Source organism: Coenobita brevimanus, chromosome 58, assembly GCF_032717465.1.
Source record: "Coenobita brevimanus isolate Jiangsu-jjx chromosome 58, ASM3271746v2, whole genome shotgun sequence".
Lineage (NCBI taxonomy): Eukaryota > Metazoa > Arthropoda > Malacostraca > Decapoda > Coenobitidae > Coenobita > Coenobita brevimanus.
This window is the reverse complement of record NC_137011.1, coordinates 3,223,244-3,246,177: the sequence shown is the minus strand read 5'-3', so window position 1 is coordinate 3,246,177 and position 22,934 is coordinate 3,223,244. Positions and strand designations below refer to the sequence as shown.

The 22,934-nt window shown below is 39.6% G+C and overlaps 1 protein-coding gene across 4 annotated transcripts in view; it reads left to right on the top strand.

Annotated features, from left to right (window-relative positions):
- The window catches only part of LOC145402539 (sodium/calcium exchanger 2-like), a 172,222-nt gene that overhangs the window by 105,226 nt on the left and 44,062 nt on the right, over positions 1 to 22,934 (top strand). For 2 of the 4 annotated variants that reach the window (XM_080274538.1, XM_080274537.1), the window contains exon 6: positions 20,690 to 20,755. The exons of the other annotated variants lie outside the window; for them this stretch is intronic. In XM_080274538.1, the coding sequence (XP_080130664.1) occupies positions 20,690 to 20,755 (66 nt within the window). The remainder of the gene's footprint in view (positions 1 to 20,689; positions 20,756 to 22,934) is intronic. 4 annotated transcript variants of the gene reach the window in all.

The window sequence follows — 22,934 nt, the reverse complement described above, 5'->3', positions numbered from 1 at the left end:
AGTTTGGTCATTATGTCTTGGTTGTTATACCTGAAATCAGAAATAAATTGTTTCTTCCATCAGAGAGCTCAACAAATTCATCAGTACCCGAAAAACCTTGAGTCTGCAAAATATCTACTTTTTCTTTGTATTTATCTTAACCCAGATTATTATTTTACGCTCAAGAAAAACCCAAGGTCTCAAAATTGTTAAACACTACTAAAAATAGTGTTCCGAACGAGAATTTAGAAGTCTCTATTTCATCTAAGCTTATGCCTAGCGTCTTTAATGAGCTCAGGGAAACTAAACGCAGCCGAAGCTCTCAAACCTCACCAAAATGGCCAACTGTGAACCAAAATGTCGGAATTAGCCAGATTTTAGAACCGAGGGATGCCATCTGAGGGTGATTAACAGCATCATAACAGAAAATGTACAGAATTAACATGTGTTTTATGAATGGGAATGCAATAGTTGTAATTAAGTGTTGATGTTGTTGGTAATGAGGTTAATGATGGGTATTTACTACTGATAATTTGTTGGTGTTTTTCCTTTGGTGATTTGTTTATATATTGAAACTAATGGTGTATTTTTGTGTTGACTGGCTGTTTATTTTTATACTGACGTCATTTATTTTTATTCTGACCTTGATTATTTGTTTTTACAGTGACAATGATGATTTATTGATGATAATGTGTTTGGTACTGAATTCTCTATTGATGATCTTGATAAATATAATATCCAGGTAAATAAATGAATATTGCATGTGAACAGACAGGCAGAGAGAGAGATCGATAAGTGAATAGATCGTCTTTATGAATATTCCTCACCTCAGTCTCTAGGCAGGCAGAGGGATAAGTAAATAGATAATCTTTTATGAATATTCCTCACCCCAGTCTCCATGGAGGAAATCAAGGGTGCGATACTGATAAATAATAATGATGAATCCTGAATATTGAGCAGATGGAAACATTTTAAATCCGTGAATATTATGTACATCCTTAGGCAGAGGCACGAATGGAATTAAAATGCTATATTAATAGATCCATTGCTGCTGTATAACATGGATAGTTGTAGAAATCATAACTTCATAAGATAGATACACAGCATCACAAACTTGAGATAGATGGATATTTGATAGATGCAGATAACGCAGAACAAGAAAGATAAGTGGATACATAGATAACTGATAGATACTGAAAAATTTACTGTAGGCAGATAGATAGTCAGATAATCTTTGGTCAACAAATATTTAATAGATACCTGACATAACTGATAACTTTGCATGACAGATACGAGTACATAGATCAGCACACTTGATAGATTCTGTTATACCTAGATAAATACATGCCGATAGATGATAGATAGATAGATAGACAGATAGATAGATAGACAGATGACAACCCTATTAATATTCTTTGACAAGCAGGTAGGTAAATGGAGATATACATAGACTGAAAGATAAATATATAGACTTGTTTTTACGAACAGAATAAAAAAATATAAGAGAAAAATATATATTTGATACTGGTAATATTATCTACATAGATAAATGATTAGATGAATGGAAAGATTAATATACATAGTTAGTTATTAGAAATTTATGCATATTGCTCAAAAAAATAACCTCTTTTCCTGTCTCCCGTTCATAGCCCTGAGGAAGTACTTGACAGGTAGGGGTTTTGGCAACACTGTCTCTGTAGCGGCTCTTGGCAACACTGTAGCAGGCATGACGTCACAGCTTAACTTTCCGAGAGGGTAAAAAGAAAAGCTAAAATTGACAACAAATTTTTCGACATAAGCTATAACAGTATGACCAAATCCTCCTCTACAGCTACAAACCGCAGCTAAATTTGCGTCTACATTTAAAATTGTATGTAGGACACTGCATTTTAGAATATTAAATAGGCCTTGTCATTCAGCTGTATCCATTGCAGTTCAGCGGTTTTGGCGTTCACCTCCCGTTCTGCGATGCCAAGAATCCGGGTTCGAATTCAGCCATGGGAAGCATTTAAAGTGGATGTTTGTAGTGTAACCCTTCATGTTTACACACACACACACACACACACACACATAATTATACACAGACAACCACGAATTTCACACTCACTGCTCTCGCTACACACACCTCTTTCTTCCCCGTACTTACCCAGCTTGAAGAAGGGTACATTTTGGCTGTCACTCCCTCTGAGGATGGAAATGAACCTTACACGGACTGATATAACAACATTCATTTCTCTCATTTCTCGTATCTATAGTAATTTGGTTTTGTCCACTAAATTTAGGAACTGTACGAGTATAACCCCTTCCATTTTAGATGAGATTTTTTTTTTCTTTTCTTTTTTTCGATTTTCATTTTCGGCGATTCAGTTCAGTCTAGGGGAAAGGGTGGCTGTATTTAACCTCCCCAGTTCGAAAAATCTCTCCACTGATTGGTGTTAGAAAAAAAATCTTGGGTGGAAAAAAAGAGCGTCATTGTAGTGAAAGGATGACCCACATTCGCGTTTCCAATAATTTAACCCGAGTCTAAAACCATCAGGCCATCACAGGAACACAAAAATTAAAGAATCGTGACTATCTTAACACAAATATTAGAAAAATCGTGCATATCTGAACTGCCTATTTTTCTGTTTTTGGACAAATAATATAAAAAATACTTCTAGCTGTGACGTCACCTATTCTCGCTGGCACCACACACGCTGACAACAAAAACCCGCTACTGAATGCTGTATAGTAACGCCAAAAGGAACTATTTACCACAGTTCGTAGTTATTGTGTAAAACTAGTAATATTAAGACACCCATTCGACGTAGAGAAACTGTATAAATTGTAGTATAGTATAAAAATAATGCACAAACCCAGGGACACCATTTTGTCATATAAACTAGATGGACCACAACGCTTCTTTTTCACTGCCTGGGTGATTTCTTGTGTGTTGCGGGAGCGGCTCAGTTAGCATTATCAGTGTTTATCCAGCATTTTTTTTTTCCCCACTTCCATTGCCACATCCACGGCCACACCAGCAATGGCTCAGTCACAGTTATCAGTGTTTATCCCCATTTAATCATTTCCTACTTCCATTGCCACACCCACGCCCACATCAGCAAACTGAGCTGTCCCCGCAACACATCAGATACCGCCAAGTGAGTTTCTAAGGACGCGTTGTTGAGGGACCACACTCTTTATGTAGTTTATGGGGAAAAAATTAAGGCTACACACCATGCTTCTCGCTTTTAACAGTCTGAAAACGTAAATATAGGACTATATGTGTGTGAATTAAAATGTATATGTTGGTGTTGTGTAGCTGCATCTTGTATTTTTGTGTGGAAGATTTGGCCGCGTTCTTGTGAGTCTTTGATTACCCTGTTTACTCTAACTTGGCCTAAAATTTCCATCTCTCCATCTTGAATGCCGAATTGCAAAAGTAGATTAACCCAAGAATATACCGCTAATCACGAAGAAGTGTGATGGAAATTATAAAGAAACGTTGTATTGTCTCTTCTGCCACTGAGCTGGCTAAATAAGCTTCAAACGAACGACATTCTGGACCAAGTTATGGTGAAAAGAGTATAGGCCCAGTTCCCATTGGCTTAAGAGATTTTCAAACACATTTTCTCTGGCTGTTTATTCTGTCTACGCACCTTGATATCCTCTCGCATGTTACTGATACTTTTTCGAAATTAAAAGATATTGATGACATGCAAGAGAATAGTGAGGTATTATGGGGAAAATAAATCGCTAAGGAAGAAACGCTTTGAAGTCCCCAGTGCCTGTGAGAATTAGGTTCCAGCACCTCATCCAAGCATGTTTTCTTGCATATTTCACCTTAATAATTCTCTCGTATGGTTATTACTTAGTTATTTATTCATCTTTATCGATATTCTTTGCATAAAAATCATATAAGAGAATATTAACTTGTCAAAAAGAGAAATTATTCATTAAGGAAGTGGTGAAAAATATGATCCAAAATTCACAAGAACACGGCCCTGTTTGTCTATTTCCCGCAAATTCTGTCACGCTTATTGTGCTTCTTTTGTCTTGTTGCTGCTCTTCTGTACAGGGTTGGAAATTTCTCTCTCTCTCTCTCTCTCTCTAGGAAGAAGTAGAAGGGATGAAAACCCCATATTTTTTCCCCACAATAAGAGAGAGAGAGAGGGGGGGGGGTCATATCTTGAAGTAACTAAAAATATTCCTGTCAGTCATTTTTCTTCCAGTTCACACTGACACCACCTTCATCATTGCGCGCGCGCGCGTGCGTGCGTGTGTGTGTGTGTGTGTGTGTGTGTGTGTGTGTGTGTGTGTGTGTGTGTGTGTGTGTGTGTGTGTGTGTGTTTTACTATGATGTATATGCGTAAGTTAATCAGCAATCAACTTTTTATGTACAGTATATTTATTACACAAATGCATGCGCGTTTTCAATTATAATACACTATATTTACCTTGCAAAAAACATTATTTAAAAAAAAAAAAAACAAAAAAAATGGTAATCCTCATCAAAAGCAGGTTCACTTTTTACACGTTTTAGAAAAATATTTAATCTCCCAAAAAATTATCCCAAATATACTTTTTTGCGACAAAGAAAATATTTTAGTGGTGGCAAAGAATTACTGTATTAATCCCTACATTTTTTTTCATCTTTTCAGAAAATAGTTTATTCTCCCAGATATTATTCCATATATATATATTTTTTTACGACAAAGAGAATGGTTTAGTGGGCGGAGGATGAGAGGTGTGAAGATTGAAGGTAGAGTTGCGAGAGGTAGACCGAGAAACACTTGGGTCAAGGGTGTAGACTGTGACCTCAGGGATAAGGGACTGAAACGAGAGGCTGCTAGAGATCGAGCACCGTAGAGAGCCGCCATTAGCTGACCAAGATAAGTTGCGAGAGGTAGACCGATAAAGGCGAGACGAGGACATAGTGTGACCTCCGGGATATGAGACTAAAAAGCGAGGCTGCCAGAGATCGAGCACAGTGGAGAGTCGCTATTAGGTGATCAAGAAGTGTGCATGTTGGAGCCTTGTTTTTTTTTCTATAGTAATTTTTCCTTTTAGTAATTTTTGTTTCTCTAGTAATTTTTCGTTTTCCTTATTAATTTTCCTTTTTCCTTAGTAATCTTTTTTCTTTAGTTATTTTTCTTTTTCTTTAGTGTGTTTTCTTTTGCATTAACAAATTTTTCTCCAGTAATTTTTCTTTTTCTTTAGCAATTTTCCTTTTTCTTTAGCACTTTTCCTTTTTCTTTAGCACTTTTCCTTTTTCTTTAGCAATTTTTCTTTTCTATAATAATTTTTCTTTGCCTTTAGTATTTTTCTTTTTCCTCAGTTTTTCCTTTTCCTTAGTAATTTTTCGTTTTCTTTAGTATTTTTTCTTTTTCTATAGCGATTTCTTTTTCTTTAGTATTTTTCTTTTCGTTGGTATTTTTTCTTTTTCCTTAGTAATTTTTCTTTTTCTTTAGTAATTTATCTTTTTCTATAGTAATTTCTCGTTTTCTTTAGTAAGTTATTTCTTTAATAATTTTTCTTTTTCTTTAGTAATATTTTTTCTTTAGCGATTTCTTTCTTTAGTAATTTTTCTTTTTCTTTAGAAATTTTTCTTTTTTTAGTAATTTTTCGTTTTCTTTAGTATTTTTCTTTAGTAATTTTTTTCCTTTCTAATTTTTCTTTTTCTTAAGTAATTTTTCTTTTTCTTTAGCAATTTTTCTTTTTCCTTAGTAATTTTTTTTTCTTTAGTAATTTTTCTTTTTCCTTAGTAATTCTTTTTAGTAATTTTTCTTTTTCCTTAGTAATTTTTTTTTCCTTAGTAATTTTTCTTTTTCTTTAGTAATTCTTTTTAGTAATTTTTTTTTCCTTAGTAATTTTTCTTTTTCCTTAGTAATTTTTCTTTTTCTTTAGTAATTTTTCTTTTTCTTTAGTAATTTTTCTTTTTCCTTAGTAATTTTTTTTTAGTAATTTTTCTTTTTCTTTAGCAATTTTTCTTTTTCTTTAGTAATTTTTCTTTTTTCTTAGTAATTTTTCTCGTTTTCTTTTTTTCTTTCTCTTTTTATTAGGTGTGCAGAGTCTCATTAGGGTGTGTTCCCCGTGGCTGTGGATATTAAAACAGCCTCTATGAGCAACGTGGGGCAGGGAGGCTTTGTTCTGTGTGCTCTTTTATCTGTGGGCTTAGTCTGCTCTCTCTCTCTCTCTCTCTCTCTCTCTCTCTCTCTCTCTCTCTCTCTCTCTCTCTCTCTCTCTCTCTCTCTCTCTCTCTCTCTGTTTTTCCTTTTTTTTCACGTATATTTTTTCATTCTTTTGGCTTCCTAATGTGGTGTGATGTGAGCTGGTTTGATCTGGTGCAGTGGTGTGGTGTGGTGTGGTGTGGTAGTGGTCTGTGTGTTTTAGTGGTGTGGTGTGTGGTGAGGCAGTGTGGTATGTTTTAGTGGTGTGGTGTGGTGTGGTATAATGGTGTAGTGTGGTGTTGCGATATATTGTAGTGTATTGTGGTGGTGCGGTGTGGAATAGTGGTATACTGTGGTGGTCCGGGTATGGTGTAGTGATGTAGTGTGGTGTAGTATATGATGGGGTGTGGTGAAATGATGTGTGGTGTAATGGTGCAGTACGCAGTGTGGGTGCGATATAGTGTAGTGTTGTGGTGCGGTGTAGTGAGGTAATGTGGTGTAGTGTGGTGTAGTGAGGTAATGTGGTGTAGTGTGGTGTAGTGAGGTATTGTGGTGTAGTGAGGTAATGTGGTGTAGTGTGGTGTAGTGAGGTAGTGTGGTGTAGTGAGGTATTGTGGTGTAGTGTGGTGTAGTGAGGTATTGTGGTGTAGTGTGGTGTAGTGAGGTAATGTGGTGTAGTGTGGTGTAGTGAGGTATTGTGGTGTAGTGTGGTGTAGTGAGGTATTGTGGTGTAGCGAGGTATTGTGGTGTAGTGTGGTGTAGTGAGGTATTGTGGTGTAGTGAGGTATTGTGGTGTAGTGTGGTGTAGTGAGGTATTGTGGTGTAGTGTGGTGTAGTGAGGTATTGTGGTGTAGTGTGGTGTAGTGAGGTATTGTGGTGTAGTGTGGTGTAGTGAGGTATTGTGGTGTAGTGTGGTGTAGTGAGGTATTGTGGTGTAGTGTGGTGTAGTGAGGTAATGTGGTGTAGTGAGGTATTGTGGTGTAGTGTGGTGTAGTGAGGTATTGTGGTGTAGTGTGGTGTAGTGAGGTATTGTGGTGTAGTGAGGTAAAGTGTGTGGCATAATAAGGCGCAGTGTAAACAAAGAAATGGCATACCGCTCTCGACCACTCTACGATCCTTCCCCCTTCCCCTTCCCCTTCCCCTTCCCCTTCTCCTTCCCCTTCTCCTTCCCCTTCTCCTTCCTCTACCTGTGTCCTTCCTTCCTTCCCTGCTTACCCCATCATTCTTCTTTTCTCCTCTCCTTCCCTTCTATCTTTCGTTCTTACTCTACCTCTTTTCCTCATCACCCCTTCTCCTTCCCTTCCTCTCTTCCCTTCTTACCATGTCACTCTTTTTTTTCCTCCCTCCGTTTCCCTTCCCACGTTCCTCTTCTTCCTCTCCTCTCCTTTCCTCCTCTCCCTTCTCCTCATCTCTCCTTTCTACACTCTCTCCCTTCTTCCCCTTTTTCCTCACCTTTTCTTTAGCTGCTTCACCTTACCTCCTCTTCCTTCTTCCACTTTTCATTCTTTCCTCTGTCCCTTCTTCCTCCTCTCTTTCTTCCTCTCCTTTCCCTTTCTTTTCACACTCTCCATTCCTCCTCCTTCCACGCCACTTTTTTCTTCCTTCTTCCCCTGCCTTCTTCCCCTCTTTCTCATTTCCACACCTTCTTTCTCAAACTTTTCCTTCACATTTCTTTCCTTTCTTTCCCTATTTCCTTCCTCTCTCCCCTCATCCTTCCTCACCCTTCTTCCTCTCCCACCTCCCCTCATCCTTCTCTTCCCTTCTCTCCCCCCCTCTCGTTTCACCACCTCCCTTCCCCCTCTTTTCTCTCACACCACTTTCCTTTCTCTCTCCCTTTCCTCCCTTCTCCCCTCCCCCTCCTCCCTCTCTCTTTCCTTCACCCTCTGCCCCTCCTCCCCCCCAGTAGGGTGTCAGGGTCAGTACGGGTGGGGGAGGGGTGCCAAGGTCACAATGGCTCCGGTCCTTCACCTTACTGGGTCATAAGTCTGCATTAACCCCTACCAACAGGCGATTTAGTCAACCAAGGAATGAGACCTATACTTCCCTCACACTAACCTGGCCCAAAGTTTTGTCACCCGGCTTAGATTTTCACTTTACGCAGTTCAGTGGCAGAAAAAAAAACAATACTACAGTTCAACATCCTGTCCATTGCACTTCTTCGCGACTAGCATAGTATTCAAGTGTTAGTATATTGCTACAACTCGGCATTCAAGGTGGAGGGAAGGCAATTTTAGGCCAAGTTAGAATAAGAAGGGTATAGTTTTATTTATTTATTTTCTTTACGACTGGAAATATATCTAGTGTTTGATAAAATTAATGAAGGCTATACCTAACCCCTCCATTTCAAGATGTCTATTGGAAGCTCAATAAAATCGTCTGGAGAGAAAGAATAGCCTACAATAGCGTCATCGGATGGAAGTGGTTGATGAAAATTGGGTCCGCGGAAGATGTAAGCAGACCTCTGATATTTTACGCTCATGTTATATCTGTAATTGTAATGCTGTATGGTAGTGAGATCTGGGCAGTAAAGGAAGAGGATATTCGTAGGCTCAAACGCACAGACATGTCATTGATTAGGTGGATGTGCAGTGCGTCCTTGAATGCGAGGCCTGGGGGGCTAGGACTGCGACTGAAGAGTTGAGAGGAAGGATGGGACTTGAATATATTGGTGCTGTAATGAGGGGAGGTAGATTGAGATGGTATGAGCATGTTGAGAGCATGGAGGATGACAATTGGATGCGGAAGATGAGAATTGTGAACGTCTGGGATAGGGTTGCGTGAGACAGACCGAAAGAGACCTGGGACGAGGACTTCAGGGATAAGGGGCTGAACAGAGTGGCTGTCAGAGATCGAACAGAGTGAAGGGTCGCTATTAGGTGACCAAGGCCGATGCGTGCATGTTGGACCCTTTATAAATTATACGAACAATACGATCCTGTATCGCATATTACAGCACACAGTCAGGAATGATGCAGAAATGTCAGGCATGTTCTATACTATTTTCACTCTAATTTGGCCTAAAATTGCCCTCTTCATCGTGAATGCCGATTTGTAGCAATAGATTAACACTAGAATAAGATGCTGGTCATGAAGAAGTGCTATAGAGAGGATGTAGAGACGTAGCACAGTCCTTTTCAGCCGGGGAGCTAAGTGAAATAAGCTACAATAGAACGAAAATCTGGGCCAAGTTAATGTAAAACACGTATGGGATCTTCTCCATACCTTCCCTCTCTTGATATTATTGTTGCTGTGGCCTAAGTTTTCTGAAATGGGAACCCGGTAGACTGCAGGCTGAGTTTTTGTATTTCTCCAACACCTGAAAAAAAAAAAAAAAAAACTCACGTGACATTAAAGAATAAAAGGAAAGGCGTCTTTTTTATATGGAGACTAATTTTGTATGCACAGGGGAAAGCTGAGAGTGATGAGAGAGAGAGAGAGAGAGAGAGAGAGAGAGAGAGAGAGAGAGAGTACAATACTATTTTGACTCTAATGATACATGTTCGTGGAATTTGTCAGTCCTGTTGAGAGAGAGAGAGAGAGAGAGAGAGAGAGAGTTTAACAGAGGGTAAAGGGGAGTGTGAAAGGTAAAGGGTTGTTACGGTGTTAATTGGCTGTTTGTTTAGATAATGACCCCTTGGTAAATGAGGTGGAGAGAGAGAGAGCGAGAGAGGGAGGGGGAAGAGAGAGAGAGGTTATGCACCAAAATTCTTCTTCCTCTACCTCTTCTTTTACTACTTCTACTACTGCTATTACTACTACTACTGCTACTGCTGCTACTACTACTACTACTACTGCTACTGCTACTACTACTACCTCTTCTTTTTTTTTCCTTTCCTTTCTCTGCTCTTTCTTCCTCTGCTTCTTCTCTGTTCTGCTTCGTCATCTTTTTTTCTTTCCTTTCCTTTCTCAGCTTTTTCTTCCTCTATTAATTTTTCTTCCTCTTTTCGCCTCTTTTGCCTCTCCTTTTCCGTTTTTGCTTCTTCATATTTTTCCTCAATATTTTTCTTTCTCTTACACCTTCAGTCTTCCTTTCCTCTTCTCTTCCTCTTCTTCTCTCCTTCCTTTCGTCTTCCTCCCTTCCTTCTTCCTTCCTTGATTTTTTCCTTCTTTTCTTCCCTCCTTGTTTTCTCTTCCCTCCCTTCCTCCTTTCCTTGTTTTCGTCCTTCTTCCATCCGTCCATCCGTCCTTCCTTCCTTCCTTCCTTCCTCCCTCCCTCCCTCCCTCCCTCCCTCCCTTCCTTCCTTCCTTCCTTCTTTTCATCACCCCTTACCCCACAAGCCCTCACCCTATTGGCTCACGCTCTCCAAACACTCCTTTCTCATTGGCTAACGGCCTCACCTCCTAGCCAATCAGCGCGTCCCACTCGTTCAAATCATTCCGTCGCAGCCAATCACAATTAATCTTTATCCTCCATTTAGTATTTCATTGCACCGACCACTTCTCTATCAGGAGGGAGCAAGAAAAATAAAATGAAAAAAGAAAAAGAAAAGGGAAAGAAAAGGAAGGGAGAAAGACGATTTTTTTTAGTTTCCATACGATTGTTCAAACTGGAGAAGTAAAATAGATATTCATTAACTCTTCCAATAGGGATTTTCCTAAGTAGAATGTTTACCTTTTATTATTAGTTTAGCGGGATCTAAGCCTTGGGTTCTTTCTTTTGCTCATAGATATATATTTAGTCAACTTTTTTGTGTTTTGTCAGTATGGTTCTGGAGCAAAATCTTCCTTTAACTGAGGTAGACCTTGATATTTTCTAGCTTGCACCCCCAAATTTTAAAAAGCAGTTTCATTTTTACAGCCTAGCACCTCAAGAAAAAAAAAAAAAAAACGGGATGGGGGAGGGAATGATTCATTTTTACACCCCAGTATTGTTAAAAAATTATTCACAAATCCACAAAGCTCCTGGCATTTTCTTTCACCGAATATATTGACGATAAACATTTAAACATGGAGCCAAGCACAGAACTCACCATCTCTTTAATATATTTCTGTAAAACTATCAATCTTATAACTTAAAATAAAACATTGCTGATCAATTATTCCAGTGCATAATTACGAGAAATATATAAACATCCAGTCCCTTATAGACCCCACCGTAATTTCTATAAACTAATCTAACATATCGTCTGTTTTTTTCCTTTCTTTCATTGTGCTAATCAGCCGGAGACGCGACACGTGAGTACTGATAAATACCTTCCCGTTTCACCCCGTCGTTTCCTATGCTATACCTTGATTACCACTGAATTTAATTTCTTTGGCTTGGGAGATTTTGTAAGGTTATAGATGTCTCCTTCTTGGCGATTTATTTACCCTGGACACCTTAACATCTTCTTTCAGCAATTTTTCCATTAGCTTGCCACCAGACAGACATACAGGCATACAGACATACGTGACAGACAGACAGACAGACAGACAGACAGACATAGAGAGACGGACATACATTCATAGACAGACAGACAGAAAAGCCAAATCAAACATCCAGTTAGTATTTTTTTCTTTAATCATGCTGACAGACAGACACAGACAGACAGACAGCCCAAACCAAGCACCTAATCCTCACACATACAAGTGAATAAAAAGAGGTACCATGGAAAATAAATCGCCAAGGGAGAGGCGTTACAATGCCTCCTGTGCCAACGAAAATATGCCTCCATCACTTTTTAAAATATTTCACCTTTTTTTTCGTCCCAGTACTGCTCTTTGCCTCGTCAATTTGTGTCTAAATAATTTCGTCCGTATTTCCCACACCTTCGTACAGTCGTCACTCTGATCTTTGCGTCGATGAGCGCACAGTCCTTGCACGCATCTCACGTAAATTTAGCTCCTCCTTTACTACGATACCCTCTATATTTGCTTTATTTATCCTACCCTCAGGCGACTTGACTCAGCTTAGGAAAGACCACACCTATAGTTCCCTCACCTTAACTTGGCCCAGATTTTCGTCCTTTTGTAGTTAATGTATCTCAGTCGTCTACAGCTTTCCTATAGCACTTCTTCGTGACTTTCCTCCACATGCTCGATTTGTATCATCTTTACGTCATTTTGTAGCTTAAGTTTCCCAATGGTAGAAAAATATAATGCCACAGATCACCATCTTTTTCCCTAGCACTTCTTCGTGACTGTGCTCCCTATACTCTAATTTCTCCCAGTTTTTCGTCCTTTTGTAGCTTGGTGGAAAAAAAAAAAAAAAAAGCAATCTGACCACTCAACCCTTTCTCATTGCACTTCTTCGTGAATAGCATTCTGTTCTAGTGTTGATCTACCGTCACGACCTAGCATTCAAGGTGGAGAGATGGCAATTTCAAGCCATGATATATATATGTATCTATCTGTCTATCTATCTGTCTACCTATCTATCTATCTATCTATCTATGTACTGTATCCTTGTTCATTTCATGGTTAGATACATGAATCAGTGCCACACGTTTACCTCCCAGGGGTTCCATCAGAATAATTAAAAGCAAACTCGCACTGAAAAGGTTAAGTGAATCAATACCACAATTTTGGTTCAAGTGTGTGGGCTTGGTCACAGCGGCGCCACTCACTCTGTTTTGATGCCGTGTGGCTGCATTTCATCGCCTGCAAACTTTTTTATTGATCTTTATTTACTATTTCATCAGTGGTCCGCGGGTGTTGTAATCAGTATATTCTTTTTTTTACAAGAATATTATAAATCCAGTCTCAGTATTATCGATGTGCAGGAGTGAAATTGAATAACAAGAGAGGAAAAACACTGATTACTTGTCTATATAAAAATTAAAAATGCAAAAAAAAATTACAAGAAATAATTTGGTGATTATAGGCCTTAAGAAAAACTAAGTCTACACATTCTCTCTCTCTCTCTCTCTCTCTCTCTCTCTCTCTCTCTCTCTCTCTCTCTCTGTGTGTGTGTGTGTGTGTGTGTGTGTGTGTGTGTGTGTGTGTGTGTGTGTGTGTGTGTGTGTGTGTGTGTGTTTCCACTATGGAAATTAAGGGGATACCATCTAGAGGGCTCCAAGAGATACCTTTTTAACAAGAATATTTTTGTGTGGTTTAAATTTGACCAAGGTTCCCCTGATAACCAACTTTAGAACCAGTCAAATCACTCATTAGGTCAGTATGGTGGAGCTCTTGGCCAATTACCATAGTGCTTTTAATTTCCTCCTACTGCGATATGCTTATTATTACAACGGGTTGGATGGGTGGACGGAAGGGTGGGTGGGAAGGGTTGGGTGGGTGAGTGGGTGTGGTGAGGCTGCGTGGGTGGGTAAGATGGATGGGTGGTGAGTGTGGGTGAGTGGGTAAATTGGGTGGTTAAGTGGATGAGTGGATAGGTAGGGTGGGCAGGGTGGGTGAGTGGGTGTGGTGAGGCTGCGTGGGTGGGTAAGATGGATGGGTGGTGAGTGTGGGTGAGTGGGTAAATTGGGTGGTTACGTGGATGAGTGGGTAGGTAGTGGGCAGGTGGGTAGTGAGAAAATTGGTGCATGGTAGATATTAGTCCCTATAGAATATATCCCAGGGGAAATGGGATATAGGTCCGGTGGGCAAAATAGGACCCCGGATGTCACCTTCAACAGGGAATGGCGCCACAGGGTCCCAGGCAAGTTGGTTTGTACGGCTATATTTTTCCCAGGGCAGCGTCTGGTTCCCTGCTAGTAATATGCGAGAAATTACAAGTAACTTTCACGTAGGCTATGTATGATAATTGTCGGGATACCAGATGAAATAGGAGCAAAATTTTTAGCTGAAATTCACAGTCTGAAAAATCTCAACCTCAGCATAAGGCAGCTACTGTATTTATTTGTGAATGACCGTAACTAAACCGCTGAATGGGAAGCTTATTGGTAGTCCTTCCCAGTATGCCAGACAGTGTAAACATGGCCGCGTTCTGTAACCAACTTTAGTGCGGCCGTGTTTAGTCTCTTGGCGGCCTCGGGCATCTCCATAACAGCGTTTGTGGTGGGTGATGAAGAGAAGACGCCAGAATGATGCTTTGGTTGTCGTTTTATCTCCTTTCTATCCTAGTTATTCTGCTTTTTCTTATCTCGTGGATAGAAAACGTAAGAATGATGATTTTATTGTCAATTTCATTTATCTTCGTGATTCCGCTTCCTTTTTTTTGTGGGTGGAAAATGCCATGATGATGCTTTTGTTGTTTTGCTTTTATGGCTTCGATATTCTGGGTATTCTTTTTTCGTGGATGGAAGATATAAAAATGTTACTTTACGTGATGACAGCGAAATGACTGGACCGATGCCTGCCTGGTTATGCAAACGTCCCTTATCTCCCTACCTATACCCTCAAAGGAGAATGGTGACCTGCAGTAGGAGGGTAACTTAAGCCTGCGGTCCACTGTGCGATGAATCTACTACTACTACTACTACTACTACTACTACTACTGAGTTGTGTGAGGGAAGTAAATACCTCTAACATATGTGTAGGCTGAACACATTCTCTTGGGAGTCGTGTACATTATAAAACGTTTCTTGGGGAGTTGGAAAAAAGAAAAAAAATCCAGTTTGAGTCGTGCTAGTTAAATATATTCTTCCTGAGTTCCTGTGCATTGGATTTTTTTTTTTTTTTTTTTTTTTTTTTGAGTTATTTAAGGGAAGTAGTTTTGGTGGGGTTGGGTGACGTGAATGAATAGTAGTGGTGGTGGTGGTGGTGGTGGTGGTGATTTTTAATGAGCTAGTGATGGTGATAGATGATTTTGTGGTGATGGTGGCGGTGGTGGTGGTAGTAGTGGTGGTGGTGTTAAAATGATGCTGGATAGATGATTTTGTGGTGGTGGTGGTTGTGATGGTAAATGAGTTGGTGATGGAGGTGATGTGGTAAATGAGTTGGTGATGGTGGTGGTGGTGATGGTGTTAATGGTAAATTCGTGGTGGTGACGGTGGAGGTTTTGGTGGTGGTGGTGGTTGTGGTGGTTTTGATGGTGATGGTGGCAGTAGTAGTAGTGGTGGTGGTGATAAGTTAGTAGTGAGGAAGGGAATGGTTGGGGGGGGTGAGTTGTTGTTGTTGGTGGTGGTAGTGGTAGCAGTGGTGGTGGTGATAAGGAGGGAGGGTGGGGGTGGTGGTAAATGAGTTACTAAGGGTGGTGGTGGTGGTGGTGATAGAGGAGGAGGGGGAGGAGGAGAGGAACACAGTACATAGGCCTACTAAAAATATTCTCCTCTTTTTCTGTGGGGAAATACCGTAACCAAAACAGTCCTTTGTGCTGTCAACTGCCTTTCCTCCTGTCTTTCTTTTTTGTCCTTCCTTTTGTCTCCCTCTCCTGCCCTTTCTTGTGTCCTGTTCTTTCTTTCTTCTGTCCTATTATTCCTTATTTTTTGTCTTTTCCTTCTTTCCTGTCCTTCCTTGTCTTCCTCTTTCTTTATTTCGTTCTCTCTTCCTCTCCTGTCCTTCCCTCTGTCCAAATCTTCATTTCTTTTGTTTTGCCTTTCCCTTCTCTCCTTTCTTTTTTCTTCCTCCTCTTTTGTCCCTCATTCCTTTGCACTTTACGTACTCATCTCTCCTTCTATCATGTTTTTCCCTCCTCACTACATCCTGTCTTCGACATTCTTTTCACTTATTCCTCCCCCTTTCCTTCCTTCCTTCCTTCCTGTCAGCCTACCTTCCTTCCTTCCATTCGTCCTTCCTTCATTCATTTCTTCATTCCTTCCTTCCTTCCTTCCTGTCAGCCTACCTTCCTTCCTTCCATTCGTCCTTCCTTCATTCATTTCTTCATTCCTTCCTTCCTTCCTTCCTTCCTCACTTACTGTCTTCCTTCCTACCTTCCCTCCTTTCTGTGCATTTTTCTTCCCATCCTTATCCCTCCCATTTCTCGCCAAGCCTAAAGAAAATTAACCCAGATCTCCCCCCCCCTCTCTCTCTCTCTCTCTCTCTCTCTCTCTCAGTGATATGGTAATTGAAGGAAGGAGGGCAATGAGTCTCTGAGTCGGTCCAATTTAATCCAAGTTCGCAGCTGCCTAAGAGAGAGAGAGAGAGAGAGAGAGAGAGAGAGAGAGAATCTTCGCTCTATTTCGCTTTCTCCAGACGATTATTCTTAGGTTAATATTGTTTTCTTTCTTTCTTCTTTTTTTTTTTGGAAACTTGTTGAATTAAATATAGCCTCAATTAACTTCGTAAGTAAAATAAAAAATAAATGAATCGTCCATAGGTTACAAGAATAAAACGAAAATCCATTAAATAAGTTATGGAGTTTATATCTTCTGTTACTTTTGAAGAAGGACGCCTTCACGTGGTGGCACTATATGGCTGGGTGGTAGTAGTAGTAGCAGTAGTAGTAGCAGTAGTAGGAGTAGTAGTAGTAATATTTGTTAAAAGAAAAAGAAGAAGAAGAAGGAGGAGGAGGAGGAGGAGGAGGAGAAGTAGTAGTAGTAGTAGTAGTAGTAGTAGTAGTAGTAGTAGTAGTAACAGCAGTAGCAGTAGTAGATATACACACGTCCCTCAACTCCCTCCCCATACATCTCACAAAAAGGTGGATGGTGGACTGCAGGAGGAGGGCAACTTCAGCCTGCAGTCCACGGGGTTCACGTATAGATAACTCAGGGACCACAACAACAACAACAACAACAACAGCATTAACCCTATAACTCAACAACAAAAAGCAACAACAACAAAACCGAAATCAAAATATATTCAATTTATTTTCACAACAGCCCTCAAGCCTCTAAAATATAATCTAGTCACGAAGAAGTGCTATGGGAAGGATGTAAGGCCGTAGCAATGTTTTTAGGTGAATCTGGCTACAAAAGGACGAATACCTGTGAGAAATTAATGTAAAGTAATTCTAGTGGAAGGTTTAATTCCCTGATTCTCATTTTCTTTTTAATTTTATCCTTTGATGATAGAAAAGAATGCGAGGGAAAATTACAAGAGGTTCCCCTGACCCTCTTCTCCGTTTTCTTTAATCTTTGGAGAACAAGAAGTAAACAATAGAAATTCTCTCTCTCTCTCTCTCTCTCTCTCTCTCTCTCTCTCTCTCTCTCTCTCTCTCTCTCTCGTATTGGTTTCAAAATTAATCTTTTCTATTGTTCCTAATCTTTCTCACTGTTAATGTAAAATATAACACAAGGGAAGAAAGGAGAGAGAGAGAGAGAGAGAGAGAGAGAGAGAGAGAGAGAGAGAGAGAGAGATAATGGATTCCAGACATTAATTGAAAAGAAAATTGCTTTACTTTGACCTATACTGAAACGAGGGAAAGGTGTGTGTGTGTGTGTGTGTGTGTGTGTGTGTGTGTGTGTGTGTGTGTGTGTGTGTGTGTGTGTGTGTGTGTGTGTGCGCGTCAGAGAGGGAGAGGGAGGGAAGGAGGGGGGAGAGTTGGAAGGAGGACGGAGGAAAGGAAGAGAGGAAAAAAAATGAGTGTGAGAGCGTATGGTAATGTGGGAATTTAGGGATGGAGGGGCAAGTGGAAGGGAGAGAGAGAGAGAGAGAGAGAGAGAGAGAGAGAGAGAGAGATTGAAGAAAAAGAAAGAAAAAAATTGAAGGACTGATAAAGCATACTGAAATTAGGCGTGAAGGATCCGTAGACTCTCTCTCTCTCTCTCTCTCTCTCTCTCTCTCTCTCTCTCTCTGTTTTTTTTTTTCTCTCTCTCTCTCTCTTTTTTTTTTTTTCTCTCTCTCTCTCTCTCTCTCTCTCTCTCTCTCTCTCTCTCTCTCTCTCTGTAAGGAACAAAAATTTGCACAGAATTTGTATGAAACTTTGTTATTCATAAGGTGTTTGTGGTGGAGGCTGTGGTAGTGTGGTAGTTGTGGTGGTGGTGGTGGTGGTGGTAGTGGTATTAGAGTGGTTGTTTTGGTAGGGTGATATTGTGTGACGATTGTGGTTACCGTAGTGTGGTGAAGTGTGGTTGTGGTAGTGTGGCAATTATGCGTTGGTAGCGATGGTGATAATGATCGGTTGGGTGGTGGTGGTGGTGGTGGTGGTTGTGGTGGTGATGAATGAGTTAGCAGCGGTGACAGTGGTAGTGATTGTGGTAGAAATGGTAGTTGTGGTGCTAATGGTGATGATGGTTATTGCAGTGATAGTTGTGGTGGTGATGGTGGTAGTAGTGGTGGTGGAAATCGAAGTGGTGGTACTGGTTGTGGTGGTGATGGGAATGTGGTAGTGGTGTTGATAGTATTGGAGATGGTGGTGGTAGTGGCGATGGTAGCAGGATTGATGATGGTGGTGGTAGTGGAAGTAGAAGAGGTGATCATGGTACTGATGATGATAGTATTTGTGGTAGGAATGATGGTAGTCGTGATGGTGGTATTGGTAGGGATGGTAGCAGTGGTGGTGGTGTGGTAGTGGTAGTCATAGTGATGGTAGTTATGGTAGGAATGCTGATAGTTATGGTAATAATGATGATGATGATGATGATGATGATGGAAGTGGTAGTAGTGGTGATGATGATTAGGGGAGAGATAGGAATGTACAGACTGAAATAAAGACAAAAAAATAATGACGAGAGAGAGAGAGAGAGAGAGAGAGAGAGAGAGAGAGAGAGAGAGAGAGAAACAAAACGTATGAAATTGTATATTGAAGCGGATACATTATTTTTTCCCTAATTTTCCTTTTTCCCTCTGTTTTTTTTTTTTTCATGTCTTCTGCACCCATAGACCTAAAACAGAAGAAAAAAAAAACATAGAAAGAAAATAGTCTGGTATGATTTGTTTTAAAGGCTAGATTTATTTACTCGAAATTTCTCAATGTCTTCCAACTGCCTAATTATTCATCTGTGTCTTTTCTTTATCTCTACGGGTATCTTAAGAAAAATACGAAGACGCATATTCAGAAACAAAGACACAAGTTTTGTTTTTATGCAAGGAACAAGGAACCAAAGGCCAGGAGCCCGCCAGATCGCTCCCTTCAAGAAAAAAATAAAATAACATGGAGCCAAATTCAAGTATCTTCCTAAGTCTGACCAATACATAGCGGAATTGTCGAACCATTTGAAACACGCATTGGTAGAGATAGGGTTTTTCACTGTATTTCGTCAGTTGTCAATTTTCTTCAGGCGAAACTGGGAATATAGGTGTTTCTTTATACGGTACAGGAAAGTCAAAATGTACTGTCACTCCTGAGGAAATAAACCACCTGACAAAATACGATGCGGTACAGTTTTTGAAATAATGAACTTACATATAATATCTTCCTCACAAAAATGGCTAAAAATTTCACCTCTCCAGCGATGCTTTTTTTATTTTTTCATAATTTTCTTCAAGGGGTTAACAGAACTTTTTGGTCACCCTGTATGGAGATCTTTTTTGATAATTGCTTTCTGTGGGAGACTTTTTCTGGTTTAAAATTTTCCATATTTTTTTTCTTATTATTACTATTTTCCAGCTTCTTTTCTAATTTACTCTCCTTTTCAGCTCTCCTCTAGTGATTTTTTTTTATACATCTTCCGTAAAGAATAGTTTTTATGGGTGACTTTTCTTCTTAATAAATATTTTCAAGGTGCAGTGTATTATTACTCTTTTCTAACTCTCTCTTTCTAATTTACGTTTCTTTTTCAGCTCTCCTCTAGTGATTTTCTCTACACCTTCCCAAGAGTACATTATTATTTATATGAGAAACTTTTTCTAATTAAATATTTCGAAGATGCGATTTATTATTACTCTTTTCTAGCTCTCCAGTTTCTAATTTACCCTTCTTTTTCAGCTCTCCTCTTGTGATTTTCTCTACACCTTCGCGAGAGAATATATTTTATGGGGTACTTTTCTAATTAAATATTTCCCTGATACTTTTTTAATACTACTATTTTTCAACTTTTTTATTACTACTATTTTTCAACTGTTTCTTTTCTAATCTACTCTGTTTTTTCCAGCTCTCCTTTAGTGATTTTCTTCGCACCTTCTCCAGAAAATATTGAAGAAGTGGATCTAAGACGAAACACTTCTTACTCATTGACAGGTCACGGGAGCTTGAGTAACTTTCTATATCTTAATAATTGATAACTATTCCTTATTTTTTCTACTGATTTCTTCACCGTTTCCTTTACTGTTCTCAACCCCTTTTCCTCTACTGATCTCAACACCTTTACCTTTACTGATCTCAACACCTTTACCTTTACTGATCTCTACGCCTTTTCCTTTACTGAGCTCCACAACTATACTGATCTCAACACTTTTTCCTTTATTGATCTTAACAGCTTTTTCTTTACTGATCTTCACACCTTTCCTTTCAAAATATACAAGAGAGAATCATTTTAATACGTTTGTAGTTGTTAGCAAGTGATAGGAGATTGTGTATATATAATGATTACTCTCTCTCTCTCTCTCTCTCTCTCTCTCTCTCTCTCTCTCTACGCAAGTGATAAAAATCATACACTTTTAGTCAACAGCAGGTTTTGGGAGGCTGATTAATTTTGCATACTGACAGACAGCCATTTTTCTTTTTCTCTATTCTTTTCTTTTTCTCTATTCTCTTCCTCTCTACACCTTCCTACAAATATGCAAACGGAAATTAAATACTATTCCCACTCAGTCATTAACAAGTCATGGGTAATTGAGTGACTGTGGGTGATTGATTTTTATATGTGTCGCCTCTGTAATGATTGACCAGCATTTTTTGTTTTTTTTTTCGTGCGCACTAGCGGGTCCCAAGTCCTCGCTGCACCAGTGTTTGGTGTGTCTGGGCTTGAAGTCTGAAGTGCACTCTGGTAAGTTCACTCCGTAGGTACCACACGCTGGCCACCTTCGCCATTTTGAGCCCTTGCGGACACTGGGACAAGGCTTCAGCTTGCTATGTACTTGGACGTATGCTATAGCAGTGGCATCACCAGAGGGATGGCTGGAATGGCACCAGCATCCCCTGAAATATGCCCGCTGTGTTTACCATATAGCGAGTCCTCTTTGATCCCCCTCTTAATTAGGCTTGAACACCATTGGCAATCATATTCTTTTTTTTTCTTTTTTTCTAGCTACGCTCTTGTTTTTATTAGACTTTCGCTCTCTTTTTTACGGTATTGTCTTTTTTGTTTTGTTTAGGCTTTTAAATCCTTCATAACGATAGTCTTTTGTTTTTAGCAGGCTTTTTAATCCTTCATAACGATAGTCTTTTGTTTTGATTAGGCTTATAAATCCTTCATAGCGATATTGTCTTGTTTCTATAAGGCTTTTAAATCCTTCAAAACGATATTGTCTTGCATTATACTCTTTCAGTCCCCAGACGATTTTATTCTGTTAAGATCACCGAAGTTTCTCCTGAGCACCATAAAATAGTACAATCATAATCTATACTGAGGTCCCAGCTGGTTAATATATTCCCGGAACCAAAATGGCGTCGGGTTGGCCAGGATTTGTTCGTGGAGTTTGCCGTGGCTCTAACAGTGGGTGGATTTGTTTTCGTATGTGTTATGGCCGATCCAGCTCTTACATGGATTAATGGAACAAAATCGCCAGCTCCCTGAGTTCCAGTGGGCTACGGCGCTCAATTTGGCACATAAAGGGGTTAAATCTAGGGGTGTTTGAGGTCTATGGCTCTCAAAATGGCACTTAAGGCCACCTTGTGTAATGTCTGGATTTCAGTAGCCTAGCCCAGGGCGCCTGCGTTCCATTTACAAACACTTAAGGCGTTACACCGAAGGAAAAAATAGACATTTTTTAAATTCTCCCCCTCATATATATATATATATATATATATATATATATATATATATATATATATATATATATATATATATATATATATATATATATGGCTGGATCTGCCCTTCTCGTGTTGAGTGCTGAATACAATAGCACTAATTTGACTAAAGGTTTCTGAGTGTGGTGTGAATGTAATATCTTTTTTCTCTTTTTTTTTTCTTTTTTTTCATTTTACATTTCTAACATTTTACATTTTTATCGTTTCTAACCCACTAAACCTCTTCTAAGTTGACCAAGTTTGTGTATTTGTTTGTAGAATAAATATGCCCCGATTTCTAACGTCGTCAAAAGCAAAGATATCAGAGAAATGAATTATAGAAACACTGAGTGTGAAAGTATGGTAAAATGACCCTTTTTTTAATATATATAATTTCCGGACTATGTGATGATTGTCAATGTATTCTGACTGGTCTGTAATGTAGAATGCTTGGTGATCACATCTAACAGTTACAAATGTCAAAAACTGGGGAGGCCTTTGGAGAGTCAGGGGAGAAGTGGATGTGGAAAACGATGTAGCGGCTATTTGTGAGAATTTGTATATATCGTCAATGTAATATGACAGCACTTGAAAGGACATACTAATACTTCTTGAGTGTCTACCCACTATAGAAATGAACTTGATCAGAATTGGTTTACATACGCGCTACCAACCTAACCGCCAAGGGGCCCTGTATTTATTTATTTATTTATTTATCACCAGACGAGTTTATTCAGGTTTAGGTTTGGCTTATTTGCTAGTTTTATTAGCTATGAAGCTGCCAACCCATAGTGCCTAGAATCTAAACGTCATGAGGACAGCTGACACCACATGACTCGCTTGTTCATCCTGCCTGTGTCGTTTGGTAGGTAAAATGGGTACTAAAGGTAACAGCTAGAGATGGTGTTGCTGGCAACCTGGTACATTGGCTTTGTATCCCAGGATGGTGTGTGAATAATCCCACCCACTCAAAGGCCTAAGTTAAGTGAGTGAGCACCGCGGCTAAGCGTCTCATGGCATCTGCTGCGTGTGGGCATTTCTGCACGCGCACCTACACCCTACGAGCGTTCGGCAGCTACCACTGCTTTTCACAATTCAGGCCTAATTCATTCAGAGAGTCCAGTGTATTGATGTTTCACAAACAGAATGAGAGTAAAACCACGTGCTAATGGACTTAAAAGGCGAATGAATGAAATTAAAACTCGAGAATGAAT